The 14,975-nt window shown below is 35.9% G+C and overlaps 1 protein-coding gene across 2 annotated transcripts in view; it reads right to left on the reverse strand.

Annotated features, from left to right (window-relative positions):
* Positions 1-14,975, reverse strand: part of RNF17 (ring finger protein 17) — a 146,816-nt gene that overhangs the window by 59,321 nt on the left and 72,520 nt on the right. For both annotated transcript variants that reach the window (XM_021678204.1, XM_021678203.1), the window contains exons 20-22: positions 6,873-7,100; positions 6,061-6,211; positions 5,787-5,905 (exon numbers count right to left, since the gene is read on the reverse strand). In XM_021678204.1, the coding sequence (XP_021533879.1) occupies positions 5,787-5,905; positions 6,061-6,211; positions 6,873-7,100 (498 nt within the window). The remainder of the gene's footprint in view (positions 1-5,786; positions 5,906-6,060; positions 6,212-6,872; positions 7,101-14,975) is intronic.

Consider the following 14,975-nt stretch of genomic DNA (forward strand, 5'->3'; position numbering starts at 1 on the left):
TATGTAAGGAATCTCTTCCCCCTAACTGCCCTTAAGATGGTTTCCTTGGTTCTAAGATTTGTGAGTTTTACTATGACATGCTGGGGCACTGGCCTGTTTTCCTTGGTCTTGGGAGGGGTCCTCTCTGCCTCTAGGACACGAATGTTTGTTTCATTCCCCAGCTTAGGGAAGTTCTCAGCTATGATTTGCTCAAATATATCTTCTAGTCCTCTCTCTCTCTCCATCCCCTCAGGGATCCCAATAATTCTGACATTGGAACGTTTCATGGTGTCACTTATTTCTCTAATTCTGTTTTCATGGATTTTGAGTTGTTTCTCCCTGGCCTCCTCTTTTTTGTTCTTTTGTATCAATTGGTCTTTTAGATCACTAATTCATTCTTCCGCCTCGCTTACCCTAGCTGTTAGATCATCTAAATTAGATTGGATCTCATTAACAACATTTTTAAGTTCTGCCAGTTCAGCTTTCATTTCTGCCCTTAGAGACTCCAATCATTTTCTCCATTCTAATTGGACAGTTCTATACAGAAGAATGAAACCCGACCATTCTCTAACACGATCCACAAAGAAAAACTCAAAGTGGATGAAAGATCTCAACGTGAGACAGGAATCCATCAAAATCCTAGAGGAGAACACAGGCAGTAACCTCTTTGACATTGGCCTCAGCAACTTCTTTCAAGATACATCTCCAAAGGCAAGTGAAACAAAAGCAAAAATGAACTTTTGGGACTTCATCAAGATAAAAAGCTTCTGCACAGCAAAGGAAAGAGTCAACCAAAAAGAAAGGCAACCCACAGAATGGGAGAAGATATTTGCAAATGACACCACAGACAAAGGGCTGATATCCAAGATCTATAAAGAACTTCTCAAACTCAACACCAAAAAAAAAAAAACCAAATAAACAAGTCAAAAGATGGGCAGAAGACATGAACAGACACTTCTCTGAAGAAGACATACAAATGGCTAACAGACACATGAAAAAATGTTCATCATCATTAGCCATCAGGGAAATTCAAATTAAAACTACATTGAGATACCACCTTACACCAGTTAGAATGGCAAAAATGGACAAGGCAAGAAACAACAAATGTTGGAGAGGTTGTGGAGAAAGGGGAACCCTCTTACACTGTTGGTGGGAATGCAAGTTGGTGCAGCCACTTTGGAAAACAGTGTGGAGGTTCCTCAAATAATTAAAAACAGAGCTACCCTATGACCCAGCAATGGCACTACTGGGTATCTACCCCAAAGACACAGATGTAGTGAAAAGAAGGGCCATATGCACCCCAATGTTCATAGCAGCAATGTCCACAACAGCCAAACTGGAAAGAGCCGAGATGCCCTTCAATAGATGAATGGATAAAGAAGATGTGGCCCATATATACAATGGGATATTACTCAGCCATCAGAAAGGATGAATACCCAACTTTTACATCAACATGATGGGACTGGAAGAGATTATGCTAAGTGAAATAAGTCAAGCAGAGAAAGTCAATTATCATATGGTTTCACTTATTTGTGGAACATAAGGAATAGCATGGAGGACATTAGGAGAAGGAAGGGAAAAATTAAGGGGGAGAAATTTGGAGGGGGAGACGAACAATTAGAGACTATGGACTCTAAGAAATAAACTGAGGGTTTTAGAGGGGGTTGCGGGGATGGGTTAGCCTGATGATGGGTATTAAGGAGGGCATGTAGTGCATGGAGCACTGAGTGTTATATGAAAACAATGAATCATAGAACACTACATCAAAAACTAATCATGTACTGTATGGTGACAAAGATAACATAATAAAATTAAATTAAAAAAAAAGAAATCCAATAATAATATATACCCATATTGAGTCTCATAAGAATCTATTATGAACAATTATTCATCAACAAATGGGACAAACAGATAAGTTCTTAAAAACACAGAATCTTCCGGGACGTCTGGGTGGCTCAGTCGTTAAGCATCTGCCTTCAGCTCAGGTCATGATCCCAGGGTCCCAGGATCGAGCCCCACATCGGGCTCCCTGCTCAGCCGGGAGTCTGCTTCTCCCTCTCCCACTCCCCCAGCTTGTGTTCCCTCTCTTGCTGTGTCTCTGTCAAATAATTAAAATCTTAGGAAAAAACAACAACACAGAATCTTCTGAGACATAATCAGGAAGAAATAGATAATCTGAACAGACCAATTGGTAGTAATGGAAGTGAAACAGTAATAATAATAAAAAAAAATCTCCCAACAAAAGTCCAGAACCAGATGGCCTCACAGGTGAATTATATCAAACATTTAAGGAAAGGATAATACTTACCCTCAAACTATTTCAAAAGGTAAAAAGGAAGGAATGCTTCCAAACTCATTCTACAAGGCCATTCATCTATTGGTTGACAGTGAGGTTGCTTTCACGTCTTGGCTATTGTAAATATTGCTGAAATTAACCCAGCAGTGTAGATGTCTTTTTGAATCAGTGTTTGTTTTTTTAAAAATATCTACAAGTGGAACTGCTGGATCATATAGTAGTTCCATTTTAAATTTCTGAGAAACCTCTATAGTGTTTTCCATAGTGACTGCATCAATTTATATTCCAATAGTGCATCAGGTTTCCCTTTTCTCTACATCCTCACCAACATTTGTTATTTCTTGTCTTTTTGAGAATAGCCATTCTAACATGTGTGAGGTGATATTCTATTGTGGGTTGCCCATCTGTAGGTCTTCTTTAGAAAAAATGACCTAAATTAGACTTGAAACCATAAAAATCCTAACAAAGAACACAGGCAGTAATTTCTCTGACATTGGCTACAGCAACATTTTTCTAGGTACGCTGAGGCAAGGGAAACAAAAGCAAAAATAAACTATTGGGACTACACCAAAATAAAAAGCTTTTGCATGGCAACGGAAACAACCAACAAAACAAAAAGACAACCTACTGAATGGGAGAAGATATTTGCAAATCTTTTTTTTTTTTTTTTAAGATTTTATTTATTTATTTGAGAGAGAGAGAATGAGAGAGAACACATGAGAGCGGGGAGGGTCAGAGGGAGAAGCAGACTCCCTGCCAAGCAGGGAGCCTGATGTGGGACTCGATCCAGAAACTCCAGGATCATGACCTGAGCCGAAGGCAGATGCTTAACCATCTGAGCCACCCGGGAGCCCCACCAACACGGTATTCTTATGGGGTTTTTTGTATGTTATTTATGCATTTTAATTTTTTAAGTTTTTGTTCAACTTCTAGTTAACAGTGTATTATTAGTTTCAGGTGTACAATATAGTGATTCAACACCGCTGCTCATCACAAGTGCTTGTGTTTTTTATTATAGCCATTCTGACAGGTGTGAGGTGATATCTCATTGTGATTTTGATTTGCATTTCTCTGATGATTAGTAATATTTTCATGTCTGTTGACCATCTGGATGTCTTCTTTGGAGAAATGTCTGTTCATGTCTTCTGCCCATTTTTAATTGGATTCTTTGTTTTTTGGGTGTTAAGTTGCATACGTTCTTTATATATTTGGGATGCTAACCCTTTATTGGATATAAGATTTGCAAATAGGGCGCCTGGGTGGCTCAGCTGGTTAAGCGACTGCCTTCGGCTCAGGTCATGATCCTAGGGGCCTGGGATCGAGCCCCACATCAGGCTCCCTGCTCAGCGGGAAGCCTGCTTCTCCCTCTCCCACTCCCCCTGCTTGTGTTCCCTCTCTTGCTGTGTCTCTGTCAAATAAATAAATAAAATCTTTAAAAAATAAAATAAAATAAAATAAAAATGTTACTCCACTGCCATCTGGCATCAAGTGTTGGTGATGACAGTGTGATCTTCCTCTTATAAATTAATAATTTTACTAATCTGAGTGTCAGCATTCCTGAATTAATTTTCCAAGACATTCAGTGTGCCCTTTTATATATAGTTTTAAGTTGTCTTTTATTTTAGGAACACTTTCTTGTAGTTTTTAGTATTGTTTTGTTCTATTTAATTTTCTTCTTTGAGATTCCTATTACACATATTTGAGCCTTTTTTGATCTATTTTAGAGATCTTTTGTTTTAATCTTTCGGATTTTTGGCTTTTTTTTATTTTAAAAGTTTGTCCTCAGAGCCCATAGTCTCTCATGGTTCATCTCCCTCTGATTTCCCTCCCTTCATTTTTCCCTTCCTTCTCCTAATGTCCTCCATGCTATTCCTTATGTTCCACAAATAAGTGAAACCATATGATGTATTGTATGGTGACTAACATAACATAATAAAATTTAAAAAAAAGTTTGTCCTCCTTTCTATCTTCTATTTATTTTATGTGATAGAGTGCGCACGCCAGCAGGGGGAGGGGCAGGCAGAGGGAGAGGGAGAAGCAGGCTTTCTGCTTAGCAGGGAGCCTGACGTGGAGTTCGATCCTAGGGCCTTGGGATCACGACCTGAGCCGAAGGTAGACACTTAACCAACTGAACCACCCAGGCACCCCCTGCCTTCTATTTCTCTTAAGATATTATCTATTGTGTATTTGCTTTTGTGTTTTTTCTAGTTTAGTCTGTATTTCTGATATGATTTTTCAATTTTTTCATTTCTAATTCTTTGAGTGTTGTCATTTCTCATTTCAAATTTCCTTTTTCTGTAATCAACCTTATTTCTGAGTTTTTATAGTTTTGTTTTATGTTGTTCTTTAGTGTCTATAATTTTCTAAATTTTTTAGTTCATTTTGAAATTTACAGTTTCATTGTTTTGTGAGCATGCCTTTTTGGTGGGTGTCCATTGCCTTTAGGGGTATTATTTGGCTTTTTATTCTTTTTTCTCATAATAGTTTGTACAGAATTTGACTGTAATTCTTTCTTTTGCTCATGTTTTAAGTGAAATAAAATTTCCTGTGCTTTTAGAAGGAAGTGGTGGATCACAATTGCTTTCTTAGCTTCATGGTTTTAGAATTCTCCAGGGTTGTTTTACCAAAATGACAGAAAATGTGGCCTCATATTTTGATATCTTGCTCCTCTCCCCTCCTTTTGCCTGCATCTTTTCTTTCCTTTGCCCCATTGTCTGACTTGCTAATATTAGGCTCTATTTCCAACAGTTTCTATTCAGTGTGAGTCATGGAAGACAGCATCAGTTTACTTCCAAAGGTTATATGGCTATGGCTCCAGTACCATGAAACTGTGGCACATTATAGATCTTTAGCGTCCAGCTATGAAGAGCATCTTGCATTACTCTCTTCTCAGTCTTGGTTGCTGTTCTCAGATTGGCTTGCATGCTCCAGTGAAATACCATTCTCAGTCAGCCTTCCTTCCACACAAATGCTGGTAACTGTAAGGGTCCATAAGGGCATGGTGTGCCACACCTGTTTGTATCTGGGGGCTTACAGAGGGAAACCTAGTTGCTTACTTTTATTGTAGAGACTGACTGTGCTGTCTTTAGTTTTGCTATCCAAGTTGCTCTGTGTTTATGGTAGAATTCTACTAGACTCAAAAACTATTTCATGCCACTTTCCCAGAATCCTCTTCAATTCACTTTTTGGTAATTTACACATTTTTGGCTTTCCATGCAATGCTAAGCTTATGAAACACATATTATTTCTATCTGCCTATGTCCCTCCAGTTTAATATTTAACACTTTGAATTCTACTTAGATACCAATCATACTGACCTCTCTCTATTCCTTAGAACCACTAAAATTTATGTGCTCCAAATTTTTATCTTTCCCTTTTCTTAAAACCTCAAAATTTACTAATTTATGAAATTTCAGAGTGTTAGTAAAATGAAAACTGAGAAGAACCCATCCAAAAAGAAAAAGATTTATAATTATTCAATAGTGAGAAAATTTATTCAGCAAATAACTACCTTATGTCAACAAGAGAGCATTCCAAAGATAATCTTCCCATTGTCCTTAGGTTTTCTTGAAGTTCTCGTAAACAGGTAATATTCACGACTAGTTCAACACCCACATCATACAGCAAGACCTATGAAAGCAATAACTTTGAGTCTGTGGAAAGACAATATTTCAAAATATATTTTGCAAACTGAATAGCATAATAAAATTAGATTAAAAAAATTTCAGGATAAAAATACTGAATGCATTCACCTTTACAATTATTATTTTTAACTCTTCATTTACCTCTACCAATGTGTCTGTAACCATTCTGATGATCTGGCCTCTTCGCCACTGATTTTTATCTGGGATCTTAACAGCACAGTGCATATCATTTTCCCATTTAACTGGTTCCCACTTTGAGTTTTCATAAGCAGCTGCCATCTTTTCTTCTAAACTATATAAAGAAAAAAATTTAACTTTCAAACTTTTTCTTACAACATATAATTCTCCGACCACATGTCTTCTACTGTCCCTCCTTACCCATTCCACTCCAGCTAAAGTGGATACCTTGTTCTTCCTTGAATACCCAAGTATATTTCCACTGCAGGATCTTTGATCTAGCTCTTCCCTCTGTGTGAGATTATCTTCCTCCAGATAGCCTCATGGCTTACTCCCTTTCTTCAGGATCCATTACAAATGTCACTGTCTTCTTGAGGTCTTCCCTGATTATCCAAAATTGCCCTCCTCCCCAACTGCTTTTTCTCTATTTTTTTTTTATCATCTGCTACAGTATTTTATTTGTCCATTGTCTCTCCCTCTATTAGAATTTAAGCTTCATGACAGTCAAGACTTGTAAATGTTTTTACCACTATATCCCCAACACCTACCAAGAGTACTGGTTGTGCCCAATAAGTATTCGTGGAATGACTAATTCTAATAATACAGTGAAAATAACTAGTAAAGATACTATTTGTGTACTTTTAACTATTTTTAAATAACTGTTCAGCTGAAATAATTTTGCTTTTAAAATTCTACATTTATGATTTCTAGATCTTTATAGGAAAAAATATAGAAAAAAGCCCATAGGTAATATATGTTTTCCTTATATGTTATACCTATTAAGTAAGTTTTCTGTTAATAACCACTGAACATAAATCTTCTCAGGAGATATCACATTACAGATATGTACAGGCAGTTCCTTATTATAAAGTGACTGGAGATTCTCATTAGGTAGAGATTTTACAGACACAGGATTTAAGCTGTTTACTTCATTTGAAATAATTTCTTCTGGAGAAGGATCCCATACTTCAGTATGCTTTTTGCAATTATCCTTGAGGGTATATCTGGAAAATAACAAAACCCAGTAGCAAAAAGAGCAGTTTGTAAAATATTTATGTTTGTATTTGCTTAGATCTAGAGATGAACAAATTTTAGCTATGATTCACTGCTTCCCAGTTTTGGTATTAATAGCAGTTTTAGTTTCTTTTTCAAAAAAGGGTTAAATACTACCAAAGTAAGCACAAAAAAACCCCCTAAAAGCCAAACTTTCTATTTTAAAAACAGTTTAAAATACCAAGTTTGCTTATAATTTCACCATTTCGCATTGATATTTTGTACTCACAATAGAAGAATTATTCATAATTTGTTTGATAACCTGACTAAAAAGTATCAATCCATTTGCCAATGAGAGTTCAAGTGGTAACCAATTACTATTAAAATGTATTAAGGAGAGAAATTATTGAATGAAGTGTTTAGAATATTTAATAAATCAGATTAGTTCAGACTAAAGCCACAGATAATTAGATGTCCTTTATTTCTATAAAGAAAAAAATTTCTTTCACAATAAGCTTGAGATTTAGCTAACCAAGGTGACTTAAACATTTTTGTTGCTAAATCTAATGGACAAATTTCAGTCCTTATTTGACTTGAATTCTCAGCACTAGCTACTTTTTCCTTCTTGAAATGTTCTTTCTTTGGTTCCTGGTTTTTCTTCAGTCTCAGGTTCCTGATCTACATTTTTGGACATTCTTTTTCATAGGTGATAATCCTCATAATTGCATTTTCATCAAGTGAGACTGAGATGAGTGATGAAAGTGATAATCTCATTTATTCTAATGGACTTGTTTATATTTATATGCTGCTAACTCCCAGGTGAAACACCTAACCAGGTCTCTCTTCAGAGATCCATGGATTCATCACCATTCAACTAATATTTACTGGATACATACTGTGAACCAAGCATAATGCTAGATGCAGAGATATGGCAGTGGACAAAGTAGGCAGGGTTCCTGTTCTCATGGTGCTTAAAGTATAGTGACCCTGAGACACATAGTTACATACATGAGAATAAATTATATGAACAAGAGTTACAAAGAAAAGATCTGGCATAGGCCAATGAAATTTAATCTAGTCTAGGAGAACGTCTGCCTGATTAAGTAACATTTCAACAGAGATTTTAAAAGAGTAAGTAGGAGTTAGCTAGACATTCAAGAAACTGAAAGAAAACATGGGGCTGGATATAGCAAGGCAATAGAAGATGGCCTGAACTCTGAGGTAGGGAGGAGCCAGATTATTTTGGCGATATTATTTTATAAAGGGTGGTGGGTACTGTGTATGATACAGTTGAATCCAGTAGAGAGACTGGTTTGTGGGATTTTTTTTTTTCATTTCCTCAGGTGATCAGAGCAGGCACTGATCAAGGGAAGCTCGTGGTTTATTTTGAGGACAGGCAATAGATAACAATGAAAACAATGAAAACAATGAAAGGTCTAGCTGCAGTGGTCAGAAAATAGGGATCTGGGTTTTGGAGGGCAAGGAGATTGGTTGCGGCTGCCAGAATACCAGAAGTGGTCTTAGTAAAACTTGAGTTTAAGCTTCAGGATCCCTCACTTACACAGGAAACTTGGGAGGGGCAAATCAACATTTTTTTTTGGTAAAATTTTCAAAAGTAAACATTTTTAACTGCAATTAGTAAAGGTCATAGACTCTACCCTCATTCTTCTTCTCTCACATTTCTTTTCATTTGGGTGTTGGATACAGCACTTTGAGTTGACTACAGGGAAGCTGAGTTGGAGAAACATTTGGCTTGTATTTAGTGGAATATAGTTTTGTGATTGATAGCCACTTTTCTGTAGAGTTAAGCTATTGCTAGCCATCTTTGTGTAGGAAAGGATTCCAGAAATACTCCCAGCACCTTAGTGTCACAACATGAAAATACAGGGTCCAACATAAATGTCATAATAAACCACTACAATGAGGGTGCTGATGACAAACTGTTTAATGAGTATAGTGACCACACCACCCGGTTTAAACCTGTTGTTCTGGCATATTGCTTCTCTTTCACTCTTAAACATGTCCCAATATGGATGAGACATATGCCCACTTATTAATAAGTGAAATAAATTAACATTGCTAATCCAAACTTTAAGATTCATCATTATACAACAAAATTTGAAATGCCTTAAATTATTACATATGTAAACACAAAAAAGAAACAGGATAGGTTTTCCTAAAAGTAACTACAATTTTTAGAAATTTATAGAACATTAGCCATGATTGAGCTATGGATCAGAAAAAACACTTTTTAAAATTACCAATAAATAAATTTCAATCACCTATACTAGAGAAAAGACTTTTTTCTCTATAGGGAATATCACAAAATCTGGCATTTCAAGTGGTGGTTCGTATACAGATAAAAAATGTAATAAGAAAGCATTTTGTGATGAGTCTGAATTTTGTAATGTTTGTAGTATTTGTCAACTTTGAAAATCTGTTACTGGGATTTATCAGTCTATGTAAACATTACTTTTGCTTATTTAATTCTATAGTTAAAACTCTGAATTCCTTTTCTTAAAGGGGGCCCTTCAGGCTCACCATGAAACCTCGATTTGCCCTTGTTGAGCAAAAGTACGAGCATTCAGAAATGAATAAACATGTCTGGCCTTTTCTTACCACTGCACCGCCTCATCCATTTCCTTAGCTATTGCTGTACCTGCTTCCCACTCTTTATCATGTGCTTCTGTTGCTATGCAAATAAACCACTACAGTGTGTGACTGACAGTCCTCTGGCCACTGCACAGTTGTTTGCCACGTGAAGATATATCCCTCCGCATTAACATGCCAAAGGCACCTCAAACACATGTCCAAAGTTGATATCACATCTGTTTTCCCCAAAACCTGCTCCCCACTCTTCTGTTCCTTGTTCTCAAGGAACAGTATCACCCGATATTAGGTGGTTATGGTCATTGGTCCTGAAAGTCAATCCTGACCCCTCCTCTTCCTTACCTACAATGAGTAGCAAAGTCTTGCAATATTCACCTCCATCATGTTTCATAATCTACCCATTTTTCTATCACCAAGTAACTGTAACTTCAATAGCCTACAGTACCCATGTCTAGCCTAACACTTTTTTTTAAGACTTGCAGTCAGAGAGCTTTCCAAAACCCAAGTCTACTCTCAGTCCTCTGTTTAAAATCATTCAATAGCCCCTCACCCTCCTTCCTGAAGTGATAAAGTTCAAACACACAGAAGTGTTTGAAAAGTACTTTTACTTCTCAGTGATCAAGGTTCTGTAATTATCTGGTCTCTGTATTTCTCTCCAGCTTGATCTCTTACCTTACCTGCCACTACTACCTTTTTTCCTGTCTACCAGCTGTGTGAGTGTACTAACAATACCTAAACATATCATATTTTTCCTGTGTATAGGCTTTTACTCCCAGTTGTACTACAGAATTCAGTTTAAGTGAAATCTCCAGTGGTAAACCCTCCAGAAATCCCATAATACTGTGACTACCCTTAGCAGAGTCCTTATCACACTGAAAGGTAAGCTTGACCATCTCTCCTTCCTACTACATACTCTAAGCTCCTTGAAGGCACAAACCATCCTTATTCATCACTGGGTATAGCGTTTGGTACAATGTAACAAGTAGGCATATAAATATCTCTTGCTTATATAACCAAACAATAGAAAGGGAAAACTAGCTAATGGACTTTTAAAAACTTTATTATAGAGGTAGATTTTCCACAAAAAAAAGTTCGCCCATTTCAAGTGTATGGTTCAATGATTTTTAGTTAACTTTACCAAATGGTGTAACCATCATAAGTCAGTTTTACAACATTCTCACCTCTCCCCAGAAAGATCCCCTATGTCCATTTACCATGACTCTTCCTCATCCCTAGCCCCAGGCACCCCCTAATAAACTTTTTGTATCTATAAACTTGCCTTTTCTGGGCATACCATACATATGGAATCATACAATATACAGTCTCTTGTCTCTGACCTCTTCTTACTTAGCTTAAAATTTGAGGTTTATCCATGATGTAGATGTGTATTTTGTTCCTTTTTATGGCTAAATAGTATTCAATTATATGAATATATAGTATTCTCTCTATTCACCACTCACTGGATATTTACATAGTTTCCAGTTTTTGGCTATTCTGAATAATGTTATGAATATTTGCTCGTAAGTCTGTGTATGAACATGTGTTGTCATTTCTCCTGATAGATACCTAGGAGTGGAATTGGTGGGTTGTGTGGTAATTTTATGTGTAACTTTTTGAGAAACTTGCAAACCATTTTCCAAAGAGGCCATACCATTTACATCCCTGACAGTAGTAAGGGTTACTCCACATCCTCACCAACATCTGTAATTGTCTTATGTGTAATAGCTATTCTAGTGGGTGAGAAATGGTATCTCATTGTGGTTTTAATTTGCATTTCCCTAATGGTTAATAATGTTAAACATCTTTTCATGTACTATTAGCCAATTATATACCTTCTTTGGTAAATGTTTGCTTATATCTTGTGCTCATTTTTTGGAGGGTTGAATGATTTGTTTTCTTAAGTTGTAGAAGTTCTATGAATTCCAGATACAAATCCTTTATGGGGTACGTCTGGCAAATATTTTCTCCCACTCTGTTATTTGTTTTTCCTTTACTTAATAGTATCTTTCAAAATACACTAGTTTTGAATTTTGATGAGGATCAACTTACTAATTTTCTTTTATGAACTGTGCTTCTGGTGTCATATCGAAGAAATCTTTGCCCAATCTACAGTCCTAAAGATTTCCTCCTGTTTCTCCTAGAAATTTTGTTTTAGCTCTTAAAAGTATAATCCCTTTTGAGTGCGCTTTGTGTATGGTGTGAGATAAGGGCTATGTTCATCTTTTTTTGCTGGTGGATATCCAATTGCCACAGCACACTTGTTGAACAGACTACCTTTGTTCCAATGAACTGCCTTTGTTTAAAAAGTCAATTAATTATAAATATAAGGATTTACTTCTGAACTGTCCATTCTATTTATTCATCTATATGTCTATCTTTATGTTAGTACCACACTGTCTTGGTAGTTGTAGCTTTATATTAAATTCTGAAATTGGGAAGTGGAAGTCCTCCAACTTTGTCTTTGTTTGCAAAATTGTTCTGGCTTGAGTTGAATCTATAGCTAATGGACTTAAAAATATTTTTAAAAATGTGATGAGATTCACATAAAAGTATTTTAAAGTGAACAATCTAGAGCATTTAGTACATTCACAGTGTTGCACAACCATTACATCTCCATCTAGTTCCAAAACATTTCTATCACTCCAAAATAAAATCTCCCTAAAGCAATTGCTACCCATAATCCTCTCCCCTCAACCCTTACTAACCACCAGTCTATATTCTCTGTGGATTTCACTATTTTGGATATTTCATATAAATGGAATCATACAATGTCACCTTTTCTGTTTGGCTTATTTCACTTAGCATAAAGTTTTCAAGGTTCATTAATATTATATCAAAATTTAATTCCTTTATATTTTTTATTTATTTTGGGGGGAGGCAAAGGCAGAAGGAGAGAAAAAGTCTTAAGCAGGCTCCACACCCAGCATGGAAACCAACTCGGGGCTCAATCTCACAATGCTGAGATCGTGACTTGATTCAAAATTCAAGAGTTAGACACCTAAGACTGAGCTACCCAGGCACCCCAAAATTTAATTCCTTTTTAAAGGTTGAATAATACTCCATTGTATGTCTATCTACCACAATTTGTTTATCCAACTGTTGATAGACAAACAGGGTGGTTCCACCTATGAATATATATGTACATGTACTTGAGTACCTGTTTTCAATTCTTTTGGGTATATACCCAGCAATGGAATTTCTGGGCCATGTGGTAATTCTATGTTTAAGTTTTTAAGGAATCTTCAAGCTGTTTTCCATAGTGACTTCACCATTTGTATTCCTCCCCACAATGTACAAGGGTCAAATTTCTCTACATTCTCATCAACACATGTTATTTTCCTTTTTTTTTTTTTATTACAGCCATCTTGGCGTGTGTGAAGTGGTACATTAATAGACTTTTAAAAAATAAATGTTATTAGTTTTTGAGAAGGTAATATATGTACATGGTTCAAAATTTAAAATTTTGAATTTTATGACTCTTTCCAGAGAAATAGTACATATACATGTATTTAATACTTTTTGGTTAAAAAAACTAAACATCCATCTTTGATTATATGCCCAAATCTGATGCCTTATAAAATTAATGTTAACTGGAAAAAACTTAGTTAAAACTATATGGCCTTGATTTTTTTTAAAAAGTTTCGTTAAATGAGAGGTAAGAGAATATTTCATGATTTTAATTAAAACACAACTGTAGCAATGGAAAGCTTCTGAATTCAATGTTATTACGCCTATCTTTAGTGACTCAGACTGGCTAAGAGAGTCATTCAAAAGAAACACAAATTTCTATGGCCAAGAACTGTACCTTTAGCTTTTGGCTAGAATAGAAGCAACTGGATTATATGGCTTAAATATCCATGTAAAGATATTAACATTGATGAAAAATTCAGGGCATGTTCACAGTTTAACACATGAATGTTACCTTCTACTGTATGTTGACCATACTCTACCACTAGATGGCCAATTTAAAAAAAATTCAGCTTACTGGGTATAATTGACATATAAAACTGTAAGGTATTTAAAGTGCACACTGTAGTGATTGGATATAAGTACACATCATGAAAGGCTTCCGCTCTTCTAGTTAATTAACATCTATCTTGCTTTTTTGGGGGGGTGAAGGCAGAGTTGTATCACACATGACTTCAATATTGCCCACTAAATTTATGATTTGTAACTAGAAAATTCTCACTTAATTTTGAATTTATATATATGGAGAGATGCAAAAGGCAGGGAAATTTTATTTTAAAAGCTAGTAGAGCTCCCTGTGTATGTTATAGAAACTGCTCTTGCAGAAAGTTGAGTCACTGTCACAAAGAGCTCTTCTTTCCATAATCTGTTTTGCTTACTGTGGAATAGTTCTGTTTTAGCTTTAGTGCTCCCCTATAACAGTGGCATATCAAAGTGAGGTGATGGGTGCTTGCTGTTTTCCTCTAATGCTCTTGATAGTTGTGATATTTTGGAATATTCATCTAATAAATGCCTTATTCCCCAAAGCTGCTTAAAACAAAGGGAAAAAATTTAAAGTTTAAAAATAGCTTTATTCCATGACTCATGAGAGAAAATGCTGAGAAGTTGAATTTCATTGAAATTACAAACATGTGCTCTGCGAAAGACACTATCAAGAGGATAAAGAGAGAGCCACACACTTGGAGAAAATATTTGCAAAAGACACATACCATAAAGCATTGTTTTCCAAAATATACAAAGAACACTTAAAATTCAAAAATAAGAAAGCAACTCACTTAAAAAATGGTTCCAGAACATTAAGAGGAACCTCGCCAAAAAAAAGATATAAAGATAGCAAATAAGCATGTGAAAAGATGCTCCACATCATATATCATAGAAACACAAATTAAAACAAAAAATGAGATACTACCACTACACATATAATCAAAGCACCAAAATCTGGAATGCCGACAACACCAAGTGCTGATGAGGACGTAGGGCAACAGGAATCCCTCAGTCATTGCTTGTGTGAATGCAAAATGGTACAGCTGCTTTGGAAGACAGTTTGGTAGTTTCTTACACAACACTTCTTACCATACAGCCCAGCAATCACACTCCTTGGTATTTGCCCAAAGGAGGTAAAAACTTATGTCTACACAAAAACCTGCATGTGGATGTTTATAGCAGCTTTATTCATAATTACCAAAACCTGATAGCAACCAAGATGTCCTTTAGTAGGTGAATGGATAGACAAACTGTGGTACATCCAGGCAATGAACTATTATTCAGTGCTAGAAAGAAATGAGTTATCAAGCCATGAAAAGGGGAAA

Source organism: Neomonachus schauinslandi, chromosome 3 (assembly GCF_002201575.2).
Source record: "Neomonachus schauinslandi chromosome 3, ASM220157v2, whole genome shotgun sequence".
Classification (NCBI taxonomy): domain Eukaryota; kingdom Metazoa; phylum Chordata; class Mammalia; order Carnivora; family Phocidae; genus Neomonachus; species Neomonachus schauinslandi.